Genomic DNA, 18,043 nt, shown 5'->3' on the forward strand with positions numbered 1-18,043 from the left:
CAGCAGCCCAATGTGCCCAACGCCAGTCATGTTGAGTTTGGAGTGTTCCGTCCAAAGATTGATCTCATCGCCGCCGTGGGATGATCTAAGCGGCGCAATAGTGTGCGGAATATCTGTGCTGACCTTTGTTAGGGCTCTTTGGGGGTGATGCAATCACCACAAGCTCCTTTTCCGAGGAGAGAGCCTGAACTTTGGAGTCAGCTTGTGTACCTTATTATGCCTGCCTTAAGCTTGGTCTTTCCCTTGTCTGTTTTCTTTTGGATGAGGCCCAGACTGGCCAAGTACCTAGGTACTAGTAGTATCAAGCTACGACTACATGTACAGAAATCGATTAACGCTTGTCGACTATACACAGTCTTTTCATGTTGACGTTCAAGTTTGACGTGGACTATCAGGCACTTGTATAAATCGACGTAACTGATCGACTTTCTCAACTGTAAACAAAGCTACTGCCTAGGATTCAGGGGCAAAGTACCGTGACTCCACATGCACGAAACGTGGGATTATTCGGCGCATTATCGGTGCAATCAGAAGATGCCTCCCTTTCCGGAGAAGAAGACCCAAGCTGTTTGTGGCTCAAATGAGCTCAACTACCACTGCTAATGATGACTTGGTAACCTTGCGCTTGTCCGAGATCACACAAGTCCATGTGCGGTTACAATTGGCGTCATGAGTGATTACAAATCCTCGATCTTTGCGGTTGTCATCGGCCTACCTAATACAGCACGCCAAGGGACTAGCTATAAGCTTCCAGAAGGCCTTGGTAGCAGGCCAAGCAAAAGGGGAAAAGCTTCCATTCCTGGCGGCTAGGATAATAGGGAACCCTGACGTCTCAACATTTCATGTTTAGTAAACAAGTAAAACAACTTCAACCTTAGAGAGAATCTCTAAGAAAGGAGGGGAATACGGGCAGCAGGATAAATAGGCAACCCAGAGTTCAGCTTGAACATACCGTATTAGTTGTGCAAGCCCATTTCTCTTCACAAGCGGCCATAGCACCGGTACAAACACATCGCCTCGCGTTACACAATGACTGTTCGCATCACCGTCGTACCCGCTTCCACAAAGGCGGGCAAAGAAACCATCCGTGTGCTTCTCCAGTCTGAGAGCAAACCCTTTGTCCGGGCAGTGTATCGGGACACGTCCAAGGCCCCGGAGAGCTTCCTCGAGAACCCCAATTTTGAGGCCGTCCAAGGCGATGTCGGCAAAGGGACAGGCCTTGACTTCCGCAATTCAGATGCAGTCTTTTACATCCCTCCTCCCACCTACGACGGTACAGACCAGGGAGAGTGGGCATCTTGCACGGCAACGAACATTCGAGATGCTCTAAAAGACGCTCCCAACGTCAGGCGCCTTCTCATTTTGTCGGCTCTGGGATCGCAGAATGATCACAGCATCGTAAGTTGCCATGTTGTTCACTTCGGGCATGGGTGGATAACGGCTGGGCCAGGCTAACAAGGGCAAATCAACAAGGGCGTTCTCCGACTGAATCACATCTCTGACACAATCCTCAAGGATGCCGTCCCTGAAGTCACAATCGTCAGACCCGGTTACTTCCAAGAGGACTGGGCCCACCTTGTGAAAGGGACCCAGGCAGAGGAGCGTGTCATACAGTCCTGGATTGTGCCCGCCGATTATCAGATTCCTATGGTAGGTTGATATCGATGCCCGAGCTCCCTGGCAGTCGGTCGACTGATCAAAGTCAAACTAACATCGGTATAGGTGAGCCTGAAAGACGTAGCCGAGTTCTGCGCGGGCTCGCTGCTTGGAGAGTTTGACACGACCAAGCCCAGTCCCCACTACTTCAAGCTCTTCGGGCCGCGACACTACAGCTCGCTAGATCTCAAGAGTGCAGTGGAGAAAGTCACGGGCAATGAGGGCAGGTTGGAACTTGTCCAAAGGGACCAGCTCGCCAGCTTCTTCGCCCAGCAGATTCCCGACGCATACGTGCAAGAGTTCGTCGATATGGTAACTGCCTCCTTGCCGGGAGGGATCATAAGCGACGATTACGATTATGACGAGAGTACTATCCGAGGACGGGTGGAGTTGGTTGATGCCCTAGGTGACCTGCACGCGGCAAATAGCAAGTAATAGCGACAGCAAGGCGAGTGTGTGCGAGACAAAAGGGGTTCCGGACCTAAGGCCAAGAAGCAGGGAAGAGAGGGGACACCAAACCCATGATCGTCAATCATTCTCCAAGATGTTACCTCACAAGCTATACATACAATACAATATCTTACAAACCCCCGCCACAGGCCGTCAACATTAGGCAACCATCCCTTGGTGAAATGCTGAGCACAGCGGCGGTGAGACTCGTGACCTGTAGAGTCTCACCAGGTAGGTATTTTATGGGGCGCTACCAATAGGCTCTTTACGCATAAGGGATCGCATTCCCGTGGTCACCACGCTGCTGCCTCTTCATGTGCAGCATGACGGCATTCTTCCAATACCTGACCCGTGGCCACACGGCATACTCGTACTCGGGAAAGCTAAGAATCTCCTTCAAAAACGGGCCCTTGTCGCCCGAGCGGGCCGGGGCCATGGAATTCTCAATCTCGTCCACGATGTCGCCGGTGCGCCGGTTGCAATACAAGCCGGCATGGCGCATCTCCTCGAATGTGTTAAACACGGCCTCCGGGTCGCCGTACCGTCCCCACAAGATGCTCGCCAGCTCGTTGTAGAAGGGCGTGCCGACGCCGAGCACGTAGCTCGCGGGGCCGAGCTCCTTGATGCGCGGAAGCAGATTCAGCGCCATGGGCGACGTGCGCGCAAACTGTGTGTCGAACAATTGCAGCGCGCGCAGCAGGAAGACGCCATAGAGCGGGCCGTATATACGCATGTGGTGTTTCTCGTCCCTCTCATCCGCGTTTGTCCGTTTGGGTCGTCGGACCTTGCGCTTAAGGCTTGGGTCCGCAATTTTCTTCGCGATCGGGAAGACTTCGTCCTCCAGCACGTCCCAGAGCTCAAAGTCGGTCTTGGCCTCGCACATCCTGTTCTCTACGCGCCTGCGCTCCGCCCGTCGTTCGACTTCGTCCTCTGTGTACGAGTCAAGTGACGAGTGGAACTCGGCGACTGAACGCGGAGACTTGGCCAGTTCCCCATTTTGGCCTGCAACCCCAGGTGTGGACTGATTCGCCACTCTGTCGGATTCTATAACGTTCAGAGCCATCCGAGCAGCTTCGCGGAGGCTCGGCGGGAACCGCTCCAGGGCCTTTTGCCATCTTTCCGGTGATAAGTCCTTGTTCCCTATATGCGAGAAATGATACCCCTGTATTCGTCCCGAGCGAGTAGGTACAGTGACCGCATCTTCCACAATAATATTGACAGCGTCACGGATTCTACTAGATTCAGATCCACCATGCTGAGGGTTGAAGTCGTCGAATCTGTCCAAGCTGCTGAACTGGTCAAAGCCACCAAAATTGGGTGGGTTTTGGGTGGACGAAGGGGGTGCTGAAACCTCCTCAAAAAGGTTGTCCGGTGTCGCAGCAGTCGTAGATGCTCTCGAGTTGTTTTTCGACGCAATCTCTTTGAAGATTTTGCTGAAGGTTTCGTGCTCGGCGGGTGTGATGGTTGAGCGCGAGGTACCGGCCTCGGCATCAGTCATCGAGTCGGCTTTTGTGTCACTTTGAAGGTCCTCATAGCCTTCTGGTAACTCAAACGGGATGGCATCGGGTTTACGCCCGTTTGGCCGACTTCGACCTCTCGGACTGTTGCTTGTCGGTGTCGAGTGTAGTAGGGCATGCAATGCGGGTATTCTGAGCCCAGTTTTGGACAGCTGTCGCAGCGTCCTCGTATGATAGAGAAAGGGTAAGAGTGTTGTTGACATGTTGGGCACAATTCGGCGCGAGGCTGTAGCTACCGAGTCAGGGCGCAACGCCGATTCTCGTTTTGCGATTTCGTCGGGGTTTTTGGCGATAAGCCGCGGATCACGAAATGAAAATTTCCGCCATCTTGATGGTGCCGCGGATCCTCGACGCTGCCTGCCGCTGACATCCCAGTGGATTTTAAGTGGAGCACCTGGGTTAAAGGACTGTGGAGCCGGCACGCCACCGATAAAGTACCCCGAATCCTCGTGATTTCGCGACAAAAATGTCTTGCGGCGCGTCATCGCTTTAGTTGATTTCTGTTTTCCGCGCCTTTCGCGTGCCAGCTCCAGGCCGCAACCACGGAAACGCTTCCGTCCGCCTACAATCACTACCAATTCAGTAAAAAGAGACCATATATACGTGTGTACACATTTAAACGCCACCATGCCCCCCAAAAAGGAAACGGCGATGAGCGAATTCGAGCGCAAACGACTCGAAAACATTGCTCTAAACAATGCCATCCTCAGTGGCATCAGCACTACCGCAGACAAGATCATCCCGAAGCCCGTTGCGCCGAAGCCGAAGCGACCGAGCACACCACGCGTCAAACGTGAACCTCTTAAGCGTGAACCCCTTCGTCCAACGCGTCAAAGCAGCAGATTGGCTGGACTCGGCGCGGATACTGAGCTCCTCAAGCGCAAGGCCGAGGTGGATGCCGAGTCTGAGGCAGACAAGGCCAGAGCAAAGAAGCTGCGTGTTGATGGAGACCTGAACCTCGGTGATATTCTGGTAGAAGGCCGCAAATGGGAAGGGGGCATAGACGGATTGGCCAGGTTAAAGGGGCTCGGCGTCAGGGGCGCGCAGCCAGGTGTCAGGACCTTTACTGAAGAGGATGTAAATAAGACGACTGATAAGGGACTCAGAGAGCTGAGGCTTCGCATGAGTGGGCTGAAGCTGTACGAGAAATGGCCCGTCCAAGGCAAGTCAACATCCTTGCTCAGTCTTGCCACCACCCACTGACTGAAGGCCCACACAGACATCAAGATCGTACCGCAACGCGTATACTCCATGGGCTTTCACCCAACTGAAGACAAGCCCATCATTTTCGCCGGGGACAAGGAGGGCGCGATGGGCGTGTTCGACGCGTCGCAGGAACCCGTCAAGGTAGAAGACGACGAGGACGACGAGGACGCAGCGCTTCCGAACCCTGTAATATCCGCTTTCAAGACACATTCTCGCACCATCACCTCGTTCCACTTCTCTCCGGTCGACGCGAACGCAGTTTACTCGGCGTCATACGACTCATCCATCCGAAAGCTCGACCTGGACAAGGGGGTTTCAATACAAGTGTTTGCCCCCTCCGATGCCGACGAGGACCTGCCCATTAGTGCCATTGACATGTCCTCAACCGACCCCAACGTCATAATATTCTCCACTTTGCAAGGCTCGCTCGGGAGGCATGACATCCGCACCAAGCCCGCAGAGGGGGAAATCTGGGGGCTGACGGACCAAAAAATCGGCGGCTTCTCGCTGCATCCCTTACACGGCCATCTCGTCGCGACAGCCTCGCTCGACCGCACCCTCAAGATCTGGGACCTGCGCAAGATCAAGGGCCAGGGCAGCGCCCGCGCGCCCGCGCTGCTAGGCGAGCACGAGTCGCGGCTGTCGGTGTCGCACGCGAGCTGGAGCAGCGCAGGCCACATCGCGACGTCGAGCTACGACGACCGCATCAAGATCTACGAGTTCCCAGACGCGGGGAAATGGGCTGCCGGCGTGGCGCTGTCAGAGGAGCAGATGGCGCCCGCAAAGCAGATACCCCACAATAACCAGACGGGCCGGTGGGTCACCATCCTCAAGCCGCAGTGGCAGCGCAACCCGCGGGACGGGCTGCATAGGTTTGTGATTGGGAACATGAATCGCTTTGTGGATGTGTTCGCGGCAAACGGCGAGCAGCTCGCGCAGCTGGATGGGGATGGCATCACGGCTGTGCCAGCTGTAGCGCACTTCCATCCGACTATGGACTGGGTGGCAGGGGGGAATGCGAGCGGGAAGCTGTGTTTGTGGATGTGAACTCAGCCTCCGTTGGGTGTTGGTGTATGGCAAATGGTTTGGGTAACTGTACAGCGTTTGTACAATACATGTAAGACCCTAATGTCAATCTACGGTCGCCGTTGTTGATAGTTAAATCCGGTCATCTAAGGTACTGTACCTTTTCAAAGGTGTGCACCCCCCGTTGCACCCTTGCTGTGCATTGTTGACTAATGCCCGTCCGATAAAAGGCAAAATATCTTTCCGACCTATCACATACGACCATACCTACTGGAAAGCTCGGGATCCCGTCCGCTCTCCCCTAGATAAACCAGTAAGGGCCAGATTAGTAGTTGGGTCGGTGACGACCAGCGAATCCCTGGTGTTGTATGTTTTTTTAACAATTTTTGTCCATCTACTTTCCATCAACTTGACACCTTCGGGTGGTTTTTGCGGCAGATTCCCTGTCTGTTTCTCGGCTCCCAGCTGACCATGAAGGATAGATAGCATAACCGTGTTACCTAGGCGGCATCCCCACCCTCCCCAGGAAGCGGATCCCTGGTATCTTCAGACTCTTCCGTAAACCACTCATCCTGCAGCAGCTGCTCCGCCGTCGGCCTGTCGCGGGGGTCCAGCTTCATGATGTTGCGGATGAACACGTTGTCTGCCGGAGGAATTTCCCGCTTGGTCACAAGGCGAAAGGGCTTCTCCGGCGGCCCTTCGTTGTTGAGGTAGTTAACAAAGATCATGGTTTCTTTGTCGTGAAAGTCCTCGTACGATCTCGGGAACGGGCCGAAGAACTTGTACATGCGCTTGAGCACCGTGAGTTCGTACTCGTCGTCCTCTGGGCGGAGCCCATCAATAGCTGGGTTGAAGAGGTGATACTGTTGACAATGTTAAGTCGGTTATGTCCTCCGGGGCATGCTAAAAGGGGCTTGGACAGAGCAACACTGAATTCCTAGGACTGTTGCAGGGGGCTGTTGCTTACGTTTCCGCCGTAGAGAAGGCTGAGGATCTAGACACACGGAGTCAGGCACGGCTTGAGAAGAAGAGACACAGCCCGGACAGTTTCTCGTCTTACCGCATTGCCAAATGACCAGATGTCAGTGGCTGTTCCCCAAGGAATCTGGAATGTAGCCTCTGGACTCCGAGTGAAGCCGGCGCCGATGAGGTGGCCCTTGGCAAATTCGGAGTCTTGGGAGACAACACCTCCACAATCGCCTAATTGTATCTCGCTGAAACGTTGTCCCTGGCCGTAGTTGACGAATATGTTATTTAGCTTGATGTCTACATCCACATGTTGACCATATGTTATTCATCTCTAGTTAGCTCGTCCTTTGAAGTTGCGGATGGAAGGATGCGCTTACCCGTATGGACCATGCCGTCCTTGTGTAATACTTGGAGGGCCTGGAGAACACATCTGGCAACCTGCTTTATCTCGGGGCGTGATAGTCGTTTCCGATTCGACTCGGTCAAGAGGTCACTATCCAAGTGCTTGAGGACGATTGAAGGTGGATCTGGGGGCTCGATAATCTCGTCCAAAAGTGGACGAAGATACGGCGTTTTGTCCTGATAATGTTTGAGCATATCAGCTTCATTTTGCAGCCGCCAATGGCCCTTGATGCTCTTGACAATGCAGCTCTCGTTTTGCTGGTCCCTGGAGATGTTTGATCCCGTTTTTATTAGCGTCTTGCCTGGAACTTGACAGTTCAATCCACCTGAAGCACCCACGTTGCAAGGAACACGGCACCTTGGTCGGCAGCTCTGTGCAGTTCCCTTACAATTGAATACGTTGAAAGGTGGCCTCTAAGGCGCTGTCCAATCGTGAGTAAGGACGTCATGAACTATGCACCACACCTTTTGTGTCTTGTGGACGAGCGGTTTGAGGCTTTGAGCGCCCTAGGTTCGCTGGGCTCGATTGCAATTTGGAAGGTGCCTAGGCGTGTTTTCAAGTTCGACGGGGCAAGTCCTATCGATAAGCTCCGCTGAACGATTTATGCAGGTCCCATTGAAAAACGGATGGTTCTTGCAATGCAAGATGATAAGATGCTGCAAAGTAAGGTATAAACCGTGACTTAGACTGATCATGGTTTGTAGCAAAGCGGCGAACAATACCCTTGATTCCATCTTGGATTTCTCTATGAAGTACGAAGTGCTGTATACTGTCTCGGCCTGTCTCGCCCCAGCACAGCCCTAACCCTGGGACAAGGAACAGTGCTAGTGCCCCCGAAGCAGTTGCCTAATGAACAACTTGAACGATTCATTGCTTGGGTTGTTGTTGCCCGTCAGTCTGCCTCGCGTCCGACTGCATAAGCCATTAGTACCCAATCAGCCAATCTGAGTTGTCGATTCTTCTCATGGCTCTGAGGAAAGGATTAGAGACGAAAGTGCCCGTCAGACAAACGACCTGCCAAGAGATTGGGACGGCGGTTATGTACGACTAAAATGGAACGCTCGTATGCACGGCGGTTTCTAATCAGGTCCCCTGGCTCTGAGACCTCGCAACATAACTGGTCACACAAACGTTCCTCTCAGGATTGTGTTTGGTTCGTGGCAATCCGCCCGCAATACCTTTCCAGCCACATTATAGGGCCCCCGTACGGATACCAGGTGGCATATATCCTCTGACCTCTGTCGAGTGTAACTGCTGAGCCACCAGGACATGCTTGAATGCCACAGTTAACACCAGTCTTCTTCCTTCTAACTCAGCGCTGCGTACTAAGGTACCTGCTCACGGTACAGTTGATGATTATTCTAGACTTCTTCCCCTTACGTTACCCAGCGTCGACCCCCCCAATAAAAAACAGCTTATACCCAACGCTTGCAGATCGAGTTGCCTTGGCCCAACTACTCGAACCGACTCGCAGTAAAGGACGATGCCACCACTCTCTAGCACCGGGTCCACCAGATCACCTTTCTGGTTCTATGAGGGCGATGGCGATTTTGGGGGCTCAGAATTCCAATGCCGAGTGTTGCAATCAGATGTAAGACCACTGCGGGCAGCATGAGGTACCCAGATTCCCCTGGTGGAGGACGGGGTATTGTTAACCATTCGAGAGCGTACAGGGCAAAGAGGTCAAGGAGATCATGCTTGACAACCCCGAGAAGTGGGAGCAATGGTTCAAGGCAAGTTTATGCACTATGTATTCAAAGCATGGTATTGCATCTAACTGGCAGTGCATGTGCCTACCTGCCTCTTTTACCTACCTACCTACCTTAGTACCTAGTTATCTACGTCCGGCTACTAGTATTGGTGTTGCTGACCCTATTCCACTTTCACAGAACTCTGAAGAAAGACTTGAGCGCTTGCCGAATCCGGACAACGGCATTGCGCCGGGATATGAGATCTTGTTAGCTACTATGTCCTCCCAATGGGCTTCATTTACCACGTTGGCATCGACGGACTGCCCTTTCACTAACGGCTATCTGATTCAAGGCTATCCGCCCGTGTTACACCAATAACTCACGGCATCGAGGCGAGCCTAACCGATCTGCCCGTTTCCTCGGCGTACTGGAAGCGCATTGTTAAATGCCTCTTCGTTGACAAGTCACTTCTCACTGTCATGGATGACGACCAATCTCGCACATGTTCGTATTATTTCCCGACCGAGATAAACCAGGCCAAGACCGAAGTTTATAACGCCAGCGTGTCGGCACCTTTCCCCGGGAGGTTCGCCGTTTCTTCTACGCATTTTGTTGACTCCCGCTTCACCACTGCCGTGTTTTTCGGCTGCGACAGCCGTCAGATGGACAGGATTTCCTATAATCTCAAACAGTCTCCTCACATCAAATCGCATCGGCTCCTCCCTGCTTGGCTGTTTATAGAGCTCCAGAAATACCGAATGGAAAGGCAGGTTACTGAGGTCATGATGGGTGCGAGCGACGTATTTACCAGATTTTTTCTCTACGATCCGGAAAAAAGGGCGTCCAGTCTAAAGGCCTTGCTTAGAGGACAGAGTTCTAAACAGTCTTGGATAGACCACAGCAAGGTGCGGAAGTGTCGTTTGGACGCCCGTCTTGTGATTGACGAGATCAGAAGCACGCAGGCCCAACTCTGGGCGCTTTTGCATGGAATGGATGATATGGACAAGTCGCGTTCGTCGCAAAACCATTCGAGGCCCGACCTGAGTTCTAGGCCGACATGGAGTGAGTCGTCGGCGGTGTCACCACTGGACCAGCAGAGCGAGACCAAGGCTGGCGCTGAGCAGCCCAAGTTAGTACCAGACCATTTTACTGAGTCCCCCTCGAGCGGGGAAACGTTGCTACACAAGTTGAGGGAAATCTCCTTTGACTTCGACGCCATGATATCGAAGTGCCAGAGAGGGTCAGACGACATGGCCTATACAATCGATTCTGTAAGTGGTTCCTCTCCCGTGTTGGGGTACGGACATCGAGCACACAATTGCAAATTGGCTCTTGGCTAAAGGCATCATGACACTAACCCACTTGATTGGAATATCAGTACATGGCAGAGATCAACACCGAATTGGCCGCTGCCGCGGCAAGAGACGCCAGAGCAAGCAAGGCACTCGGATTCGCGGCTATGGTGTACCTTCCAATCACTTCGTTGGCAGTAAGTATTGAATCAACGATATGAATTAGCTTCGGGCCTTTCAACTTTGTCTCCCCTCCACCAATCCAAGAACACAAGAAAGGACCTATAATGCTAATGAATTTACGGCTGCAAACAGACTATTTTCGCCATGCCAATCTTTGACTGGAAAGCGCGCTGGCTAGACCACAACGGCCACTACGTCCCCGCTCAACCTTCTCCAACCCGCTCGTCTGGTGTGAGTGGTTCCACATCACCGGACAGAAGTGCCAACAGTGAAGAAGACCCGGGAGCGCTCGCAGTCGTCAGCGGCTACTTCTGGATATATCTCGGTGTGGCTCTCTTGGCGACCTTTTTCACCGTCGGAGCGTACATCAAACACACGAGACGCTGGCAGCATATTCGCCGTTATATGTGGTGTTCTGTGAGATTCTGTTACAGCGTGTTGTTGGATTTCTGCAGCATTTATAGGCGGTTTTGTCAAGTTTCAGGCGCAGAGACCAGACACGAAAACTGTCACAAGGACGACGAGGTGTAATACCTCTAGGACCAAGGATCTATTCAGTATAGTAACTTATCTAGTACTTCAAGTTCTCTCCCATACGCTCAAGTTACCCCAGCTACTCAAGGCTGAATACACTCATCTCTGTACCCTATGATCGGATTACCTAACAGCCTCACTCGTTGAGTAAGGTACAGTACCTACCTACGTACTAGTACTACGGTACTTCGGTACTTCCCGTCATGTTAATTCGCTGCAAGTTCTGCTTTTCTTCACGGTATTTAACAGACCTTGCCTGCCTCTCAGGTAGGATCCGTCAACATTGAAAGATGTCGCGACCACGCAGGGGAGGTAGGATGCTGTGCAACCCCAGCGTTTTATCGCTGGAACCAAACCCCACCTGACAGTTGTAGGCCGAAGTCGGTGAGCAGTTGCAGCCTGCCACCTGTTCAGGCCTCGCACCGAACCTGATGACGCCACCCGTTCGATCGGCCAGGCCTGTGGAAGGGAACAGCTGCTGTGACCCGAGGAGGGCACTACATCTCAGCTGCAGTGATGCATCCCTCCACCAAGGCACGTCGTCGCGCCAGGCTCCTGAGCGCAACACGCGACAGTCCAGTCCCCTAGCACTGGGCGGACGGGACGCAGCGCGCGCCTTGCACCGGGCGGCCGTGGTCCGCCTTCGAACATCCAATGGCAAGAGCCCTTCCCCAAGTCTCTCTCCTGGAATTGGGACCAGCTGGTCAACCATTTTAAAGTCTAACCCTCTTTCGGGTGACAATTCATGCCGGCAATGCTGATGCGGCTTCAGGTGTATGCATGCTAACGAGTCTACTGCCCTTTAGGTAATCCGGGACGCCTTGCAGACTCTGGCGTGGTCCAGACCATACCGGCAACTCGACAGACATAACCTAGCTCACCGAGCATAACGCTATAACAACGAGCAAACCGCTCTGCCGAAAGTCTAGACCCCCCTTCCAGCAACCACTGAAAGCCCATCATCCGAACCAAGGCCTTTTCAGCTCCGAAGACTTCGCTCAAGTCCGCTGCAGCCCTCTTGAAAGGGTGTCTGACAATGGAACGCGCTGCGAGTTCAGCCAGCCTCCTAGCAGATGAAGACCGATCATAGCGCGGGTGAACCGCTTCCGGGTGGCCCAAACCGCCATCTGGACCTCGGTCTTCCCGTTCTGCTGTCGACTTCGGTCTCTGAGTTGCGTTTGGGTTGCACACATCCGGAGAGGCCGAGCATCTCGGGGCCCTCAAGCCCGGCTGACGCCCCCTAGCAGAACGACCCCTTGTCTGAGCTAGAGAGCTGGCATAAAGTGACTGAAAGCGCGAGGAGCATAAATAGAGAGCTGGGTGGTAACCCGATATTGAGTTCATACAATCCGGCACAAGTCCAATTTCGACCCGTACCCATCAACCTCGTTCCCGGTTACCTTCCTAGCTAATCCCATTCATCTTTCACTCTCGAACCAAGCGTAAAACTTCTCATCTCACAACATGTCTGTAACTCCTTCGACGCCGGCTGCTGAGAAGCATGGAGCCGCCACGACAAACAACGTGCCCATCGGCAACGCCTCTGCCCCTGCCCCAAAGGACAATGGCCCTGTTCTTCTGGCGAGACAGAACGCCCCTGCTCCCGCTCCCGCCGCGGCCAATCCCAAGGTTTACAGCTGGGATGATGCGAAGTTGATCTAGCACAACTTTAAAGAGACGTCCCTTTTTCGCACTATTACCGACGATAAGACGGTCTACCATCTCATTGCCCACCGCAGTGCTACACTCATCCCTGCCAATCAACAAGGACAGTGACTGGCCTATGATGGTGACATCGATGATGATGACATTGTCAAGGCCATGGAGGAAAACCCACCAACCGCGATCACGGCGGAGTCGGAGCACGATCGCACAGATGTCGTCCGCCAGGCGCTCAAGAAGGCTGTCGAGAAGTCCGCAGTCACCCTTCCCGAGGGCGATAACACCAAAGCCAACGTCGTCATCCTGGCCGAGGACCTCGTGGTGTACAGAGGCAGCAACTTCCGCTTCCCTGGCAAGACCCTGACGGTCTTCGCACGGAGGATTATCATTGCTCCTCGCCCAGGCGAAACCCTGGGATCGGAGGCCAAAGACCACCAAGTCGTCTTCGATTGTACTGGCAATATGGGGGAGGACCGGTACTCTGACCAGGCAAAGACACCCAAGGGAAAGGCAGCCGATGGCAATGCGGGCAAGCGGACCAAAGATGCATCTCTCTTCACTTCGGCTGAACACGAGGGCGCTCAAAGCGGAGGCAATGGAGAGAATGGCGCCCAAGGCCTTGCTGGAGGGAATGGTGGCAACATCTACTTCTGCGCCCAAGTGCTGTCACTCTGTCGGCCTGACACGGCGGCTGCTGTGAAGCTGATTGCGCGAGGCGGAAATGGCACCCAGGGCCAGCGAGGCGGAGATGGTGGCAACGGCGGCCGTGGGATGCCTTATGACGCCCCATTTGTCCACCCTCCCAATTGGGTCTTCAACGGCGCGAACGGCGGATCGGGTGGAAATGGGGGTGCGGGAGGCAACGGGGGCAGCGGAGGCGGTGTTTACGTCCGGGTCACAAGCGCTGTTTCTTCGCCAAGTCGATTTGATGTGTTCGGGGTGCAGATCGACAACGCTGGCGGACAGAATGGCCCCTCTGGCCAGGGTGGTAGGGCAGGGGAAGGCGGCTGGGGCACCACGGCGAAGGAGAGTGACTTCTTGGGGCCGACCGTGACCGTGAGAGGCAGCAATGGGAGCGATGGAAACTCTGGCAGCTCCAGCACCGGCAATCCCTTTACGCCGCCGACCGGCAAGCAGTTGGCCTTTTCTCTGCCCGAGTTTGGCGCCTTTGCGCTGGCCGTCAACCCCGCCTTTGCCCACATGCTGACGCAGCGCCTCGTGTTCGAGTACGATGTTCTTTTCAGCAGCCTCTTCGACATCCTGCCAAAGACGCACAAAACGGTGGAGCGCCGACGTTTCGAGAAGAGCCTCGCCTGGGCCCAGGAGATCTACGATGCTATCGGGGTCTTCGGGTCCTCGGATACGCTCTTGAACGGTCCCGAAGCAGCGAGATCTCCCAGCCACAAGGACTATGAGGCCCAGGAAAAGGCGCTGAGAGAGAAGTTTGGCGGCACCGCCTGGAAGGACGACAAGACACAAAAGGCGTCCCGCACTATCTTCGCCCTGGCCTTCGAAAAGCTTCTCTCTCTTGGCGGCAGCGTCGTGCCACCAGTGCCGGCCACCGATTCGTTTGGCCATACATTCAACTTCGTCCCCGACATCTCCTTTTCTATCAACCGCCTCGTGAAGGTGGCTGCCGACCTAGAAGTTGCTGAAGCCCGACGGGCGGCGTTGTCACAGGCGGCCGCCAGCTCAAAAGTCAAGGCGGCTGAGGTTTCAAGCAGAATCCAAGGGTTCTCATACCATATTGCCGGTATTCAGACAGATCGAAAAGAAGTCAGCGATGCCGTCGCTCTCGCGCAAACCAAGATCAACGAGCTCCAGGGCAAGGTGCAGGCTGCCATCAAGGACTGCGTCGCCAAACTCAACAGATTCGACACCAAGGAGAAACTCGCCAACTTTTCCTGCGATAACATTGAGAAGGTTCTGGGTGCCGCGGCGTCATGTATGATGTTCACCCCACATGCCAGAGGTGTCGCCCTGGCTGGCAAACTTCCTCTCGGTTGGCACCGCGGGCATGGACCTCTTCAACACCGTCTCGACCAATAGCGGTGGCGCGGTGAAAAAGGATGCGCTTCAGGGACAGTTCAAGACCATCGAGGCCAACCTCTCGGGCAAAGAACTTACCAAGCAGATTGGCGAGTTTACTTCAGGCGCCAACGACAAGCTCATGAAGAGGGTGATGATGGAGCAGGCGCGGTTCGAAAAGCTGTGCGACGAACACTTTCCCGGCGACGCGTCTGCTGATGAGCGCGCTGCCTTTGACAGCGCCGTCGCTCAGGCTCGGGCCCTGAACGAAGCCCTCGTCAGCAACCAAAAGGCGTTGCTGAGGCAGGCACAAGTGGAAGCATATTTTGCCAAAGCGCGACTGGCCCGGGCCGCCCTCGAGGGTGATGCGACTACCGTCACCCCTGTCAAGTTGCAACTTTTTGTTCAACTGTACGACGAGTCGTACGCCCAGCAAAAGGCATGCGTCATCAAGTTCTACTTGGACGTCATCCGCGCCATCACAGCGGTCAAGCTGGAGCCGACGTCCATCCCACGATCGATCCTGCGGCTCGGCAGTTGGGACAACCTCAGCGGTCAGCTCTTCAACGATGTCATTCTCCCCCAGTTGCGCGCTGAGATTGACACCCTCCGAGCCAAAAGCAACCGATTTGCCACTACGGCCACTGAGTACCGCGGATGGATCACCAAGGAAACGCACCCATACATCTTTGGGTACAAGCGCGGGGCGGGCAATACGCTCACCCAGACCAGGGCCTTTACGGCCCTTCAACCTCGTGATTGATACCGCCAACTGCTACGACATCTTGGGCATCAATTTGCCGACAGTCTTTGACGTGAGGATGAAGCAGTGCTGGGTCATCCTGGAAGGCGCCCGGCGGAAGAAAGAGGACAACTCGGACCTGGTCATCGATGTCAATGTCGCCTTTACCGGGGATTCATGGTCACCAACGGAAAGACGGAACAGGTCGTGGACGATGTTACGGGGTCCAAGCAGACAAGAGATGTTGCGTATCTCTTCTCGATCGACAAGGTCCAGACCGGATCACGGTTTGAATATGACAAGGGGGACCCGACGAAAACGAAACTTCGCACGACCGAGGAGCAACCAAAGACCCGGATGCTTCAGCTTGACGAGACAAACCCGGAGCTGCGTCGTCCCGTTCAAAGCCCTTTGGCAGAATGGTCCATTTGGTGGGATGAGTCTACGATTGACGTTTCCAAAGTGAGTAGGAGCACCATTGCCAGATTCATCAGTGACATACTGGGTATTTTCGAAGAATCTTATGGCTAATCTACTGATATGCAGGTTGACAGAATCCAATTTGTTGTCCAAGGCACCTATGGTGCTCGCGAGCATGAACGGCCAGTGGCACGGAGGTTTTTGGCACATTACGATGTCCCTCCAATGAAGCCCATTCCCCAGCTTGCATCTAAGACCACCTCAGCCCGTGAATCGCATGATGTAGGCTATGACAGCACGGCCCATTTCCAAAGCTTCAAAAGACAGAATCCGATGTCAGGCGCCATGAAGGGCCTCCGTATTGCGGTTCTGGCAGGACTGGGCGCGGCCGTCTTCCCATCGGACAGCACCACCATCCGTGGCAAAGCCGTCTCGGGGCTCATGGGGCTTCTAGTCCCCATCGGCTACCAGCACCACCAGCCCTTGGACCCTCGCGCTTTCAGCACGTTTGCATCCGTTGGCAAGAATCCGGCAGAGAGAGCGAAGAATCTCGGCCAAAATCCGAACTCGGTCGAATACCACAATGCCATTCACGATCTCGTCATCGACATTCAAGAGCAGTTCCAAAAGCTTCCCCCAGAGCAGAGAAACAACACGTACATGACCCACTGGTCAGAGAATCACAATCACTCGGCCCTCGCTGTAGGCACCGTCACCGTCAGCGAGGATGTTGCCAGGAAGATCAAGTATGACCAGTCCTTGGTTCTTGCAAGGCTCAAGGCAATCCCCGTTTGGGGCCACTCTTCTCGTCGGTGAACACGCCAAGGCCGTCAAGGGGTTCACCCACCCCGCCGAACGGACCCGTTACGTTTGGAAGAACAACGCGCAGATTCGCCAGGACGAAGCAGACTACCTCGCCAAGGGCGGTGACTTGAAGGGCTGCTACGTCAGCCTTGGGAAGTCGGGCATCGTCGCGCTCGACAGCTGCAAGGTCACCGAGTACGGCGACCTTGTCGTCATCACCGTCTTGGCCATGACAACGTCGTGGCACGCGCTTGACGGTGTTAACACGTGGGGCATCGTCATTCACAAGAAGAAGCCCACCGAAATCTTGCTCCTCAACCACATGGAGGGTGCCGGGACCCTCCGCTTGAGCGACCAGGCCAACTGCTGGGGCGGCGAGGCCCTCATGATGCGCGCCTTCACCGACTTCCCGTTGCATCTCGAGGCGATCCAAAGCGGCAAGACCGTCGACGAGGTGGTCAAAACACGGTCGGCTGACTTCCAGACGAAGTGGCGCAGGTCCTTGACCTTCTTCACCCTGTTCGACGTGGCCGGCATGTTTCTCGCGACGGCCCGGGCCGCTACAGGCGGGAACATGGAGTACGACAAGTACGACACGCGTGACCTCGTCTACGAAAATGACAGCCGCCATGTTGCGAGACATTGGAGACAACACGGTCGATCAGCTCGTCCACGCCGACGGACCGGGCGTCAAACGCACCAACCTCCCGCGCGGCTTCATTCTCGGTGGCGTGCGCCTCGACCCCGTCCTCGCCATCACCCCCGGCAACAGCGTGGAGGTGAGCGCCATGATGGTGGCGGGAGACTTCAAAACCGAGCAGGTCGACATGGTGCGCAAGTACGTGCAAAACAAGCTCGGTCTACTCATGGCCGCCGAAGACGTCAAGGCGGACTTCCGCAAGGCCATGGCGGACCTCATCAAGGACAAGGCCGACGCGGTCGTCAAGAGCCTACAGCCGGGCGTGACGCCCCCATCGCCGCACGATCTGATGGCCATGATACGCCGTGACCTCGACTTCATCACGCAGGCGCGCAAAATAGTGCATGATCACCTCGTGGCGCGCTTTACGGACCAGCTGGAAGCCGAGATGACCGAGATGCTTGGGAGGCGGCATCAGGCCGATGTGCTGGCGCTTTATAGCTCGGCGTGCACCCTCGAGGTCCATGACCGACTGATGGCGGACGACGGCGTCGTGCACACGTACATGAAAGCAGAGTTGGTTGGACAAGCTGCACGGCACCTCTCTGTGGGTCAGTGTCTTGAACTGATTGCACAGATGGAGACACGGAGGAAGAAGATTTCGGATGCGGTAGAGACCGGGCGGAAGGTGAGAGAGAGGTTGGACCCGAAAAGTGCGACGGAGGACGAGGCGTGGGCGAAGAAGGATCTCGAGGTGAGGGAGCTCGAGCGCGGGCTGGAGGAGTTGAATAAGCGCGCTGAGAGCTACCGCGAGGTGAAC

The 18,043-nt window shown here is 54.8% G+C and overlaps 7 protein-coding genes across 7 annotated transcripts; 5 read left to right on the forward strand and 2 right to left on the reverse strand.

Moving 5' to 3' along the window:
• Window positions 1-1,029: 1,029 nt before the first annotated feature.
• N656DRAFT_740088 (NAD(P)-binding protein) lies at window positions 1,030-2,073 on the forward strand (the record flags this gene model as incomplete). Its single annotated transcript, XM_064812793.1, has 3 exons — window positions 1,030-1,398; window positions 1,474-1,650; window positions 1,723-2,073. Coding segments are annotated over 3 exons (897 nt in total), but the record flags the coding sequence as incomplete, so codon positions are not given.
• On the reverse strand, window positions 2,031-4,000 carry N656DRAFT_784321 (uncharacterized protein). The gene has a single exon (XM_064816143.1). The coding sequence runs from the start codon at window positions 3,602-3,604 to the stop codon at window positions 2,372-2,374; it is 1,233 nt and encodes a 410-aa protein (XP_064665866.1). The 5' UTR covers window positions 3,605-4,000; the 3' UTR covers window positions 2,031-2,371.
• Window positions 3,968-5,977, forward strand: N656DRAFT_848714 (WD repeat-containing protein). Its single transcript, XM_064819310.1, has 2 exons — window positions 3,968-4,785; window positions 4,843-5,977. Exons 1-2 carry the CDS (start codon window positions 4,251-4,253, stop codon window positions 5,874-5,876), a joined length of 1,569 nt encoding a protein of 522 aa, XP_064665867.1. The 5' UTR covers window positions 3,968-4,250; the 3' UTR covers window positions 5,877-5,977.
• A 241-nt stretch (window positions 5,978-6,218) lies between these two features.
• N656DRAFT_839849 (kinase-like protein) lies at window positions 6,219-7,924 on the reverse strand. Its single transcript, XM_064818916.1, has 5 exons — window positions 7,566-7,924; window positions 7,202-7,491; window positions 6,916-7,121; window positions 6,823-6,849; window positions 6,219-6,718 (listed from the first exon to the last, which is right to left on the reverse strand). The coding sequence occupies exons 1-5, from the start codon at window positions 7,673-7,675 to the stop codon at window positions 6,356-6,358; spliced, it is 996 nt and encodes a 331-aa protein (XP_064665868.1). The 5' UTR covers window positions 7,676-7,924; the 3' UTR covers window positions 6,219-6,355.
• Window positions 7,925-8,263: 339 nt separating this feature from the next.
• On the forward strand, window positions 8,264-11,029 carry N656DRAFT_784325 (uncharacterized protein). The gene is made up of 6 exons (XM_064816144.1): window positions 8,264-8,818; window positions 8,901-8,960; window positions 9,117-9,184; window positions 9,271-10,189; window positions 10,297-10,407; window positions 10,526-11,029. Exons 1-6 carry the CDS (start codon window positions 8,711-8,713, stop codon window positions 10,922-10,924), a joined length of 1,665 nt encoding a protein of 554 aa, XP_064665869.1. The 5' UTR covers window positions 8,264-8,710; the 3' UTR covers window positions 10,925-11,029.
• Window positions 11,030-12,391: 1,362 nt separating this feature from the next.
• N656DRAFT_832421 (uncharacterized protein) lies at window positions 12,392-15,510 on the forward strand (the record flags this gene model as incomplete). The annotated part of the gene is made up of 4 exons (XM_064818660.1): window positions 12,392-12,556; window positions 12,746-14,512; window positions 14,562-15,310; window positions 15,345-15,510. Coding segments are annotated over 4 exons (2,847 nt in total), but the record flags the coding sequence as incomplete, so codon positions are not given.
• An 863-nt stretch (window positions 15,511-16,373) lies between these two features.
• On the forward strand, window positions 16,374-17,975 carry N656DRAFT_435469 (uncharacterized protein). The gene has a single exon (XM_064809647.1). It carries the CDS (start codon window positions 16,507-16,509, stop codon window positions 17,590-17,592), a length of 1,086 nt encoding a protein of 361 aa, XP_064665871.1. The 5' UTR covers window positions 16,374-16,506; the 3' UTR covers window positions 17,593-17,975.
• The last annotated feature ends 68 nt before the right edge of the window (window positions 17,976-18,043 follow it).

The sequence above is a fragment of the Canariomyces notabilis genome (genome assembly GCF_033297395.1).
Source record: "Canariomyces notabilis strain CBS 508.74 unplaced genomic scaffold N656scaffold_33, whole genome shotgun sequence".
In the NCBI taxonomy this organism is placed as follows: Eukaryota; Fungi; Ascomycota; class Sordariomycetes; order Sordariales; family Chaetomiaceae; genus Canariomyces; species Canariomyces notabilis.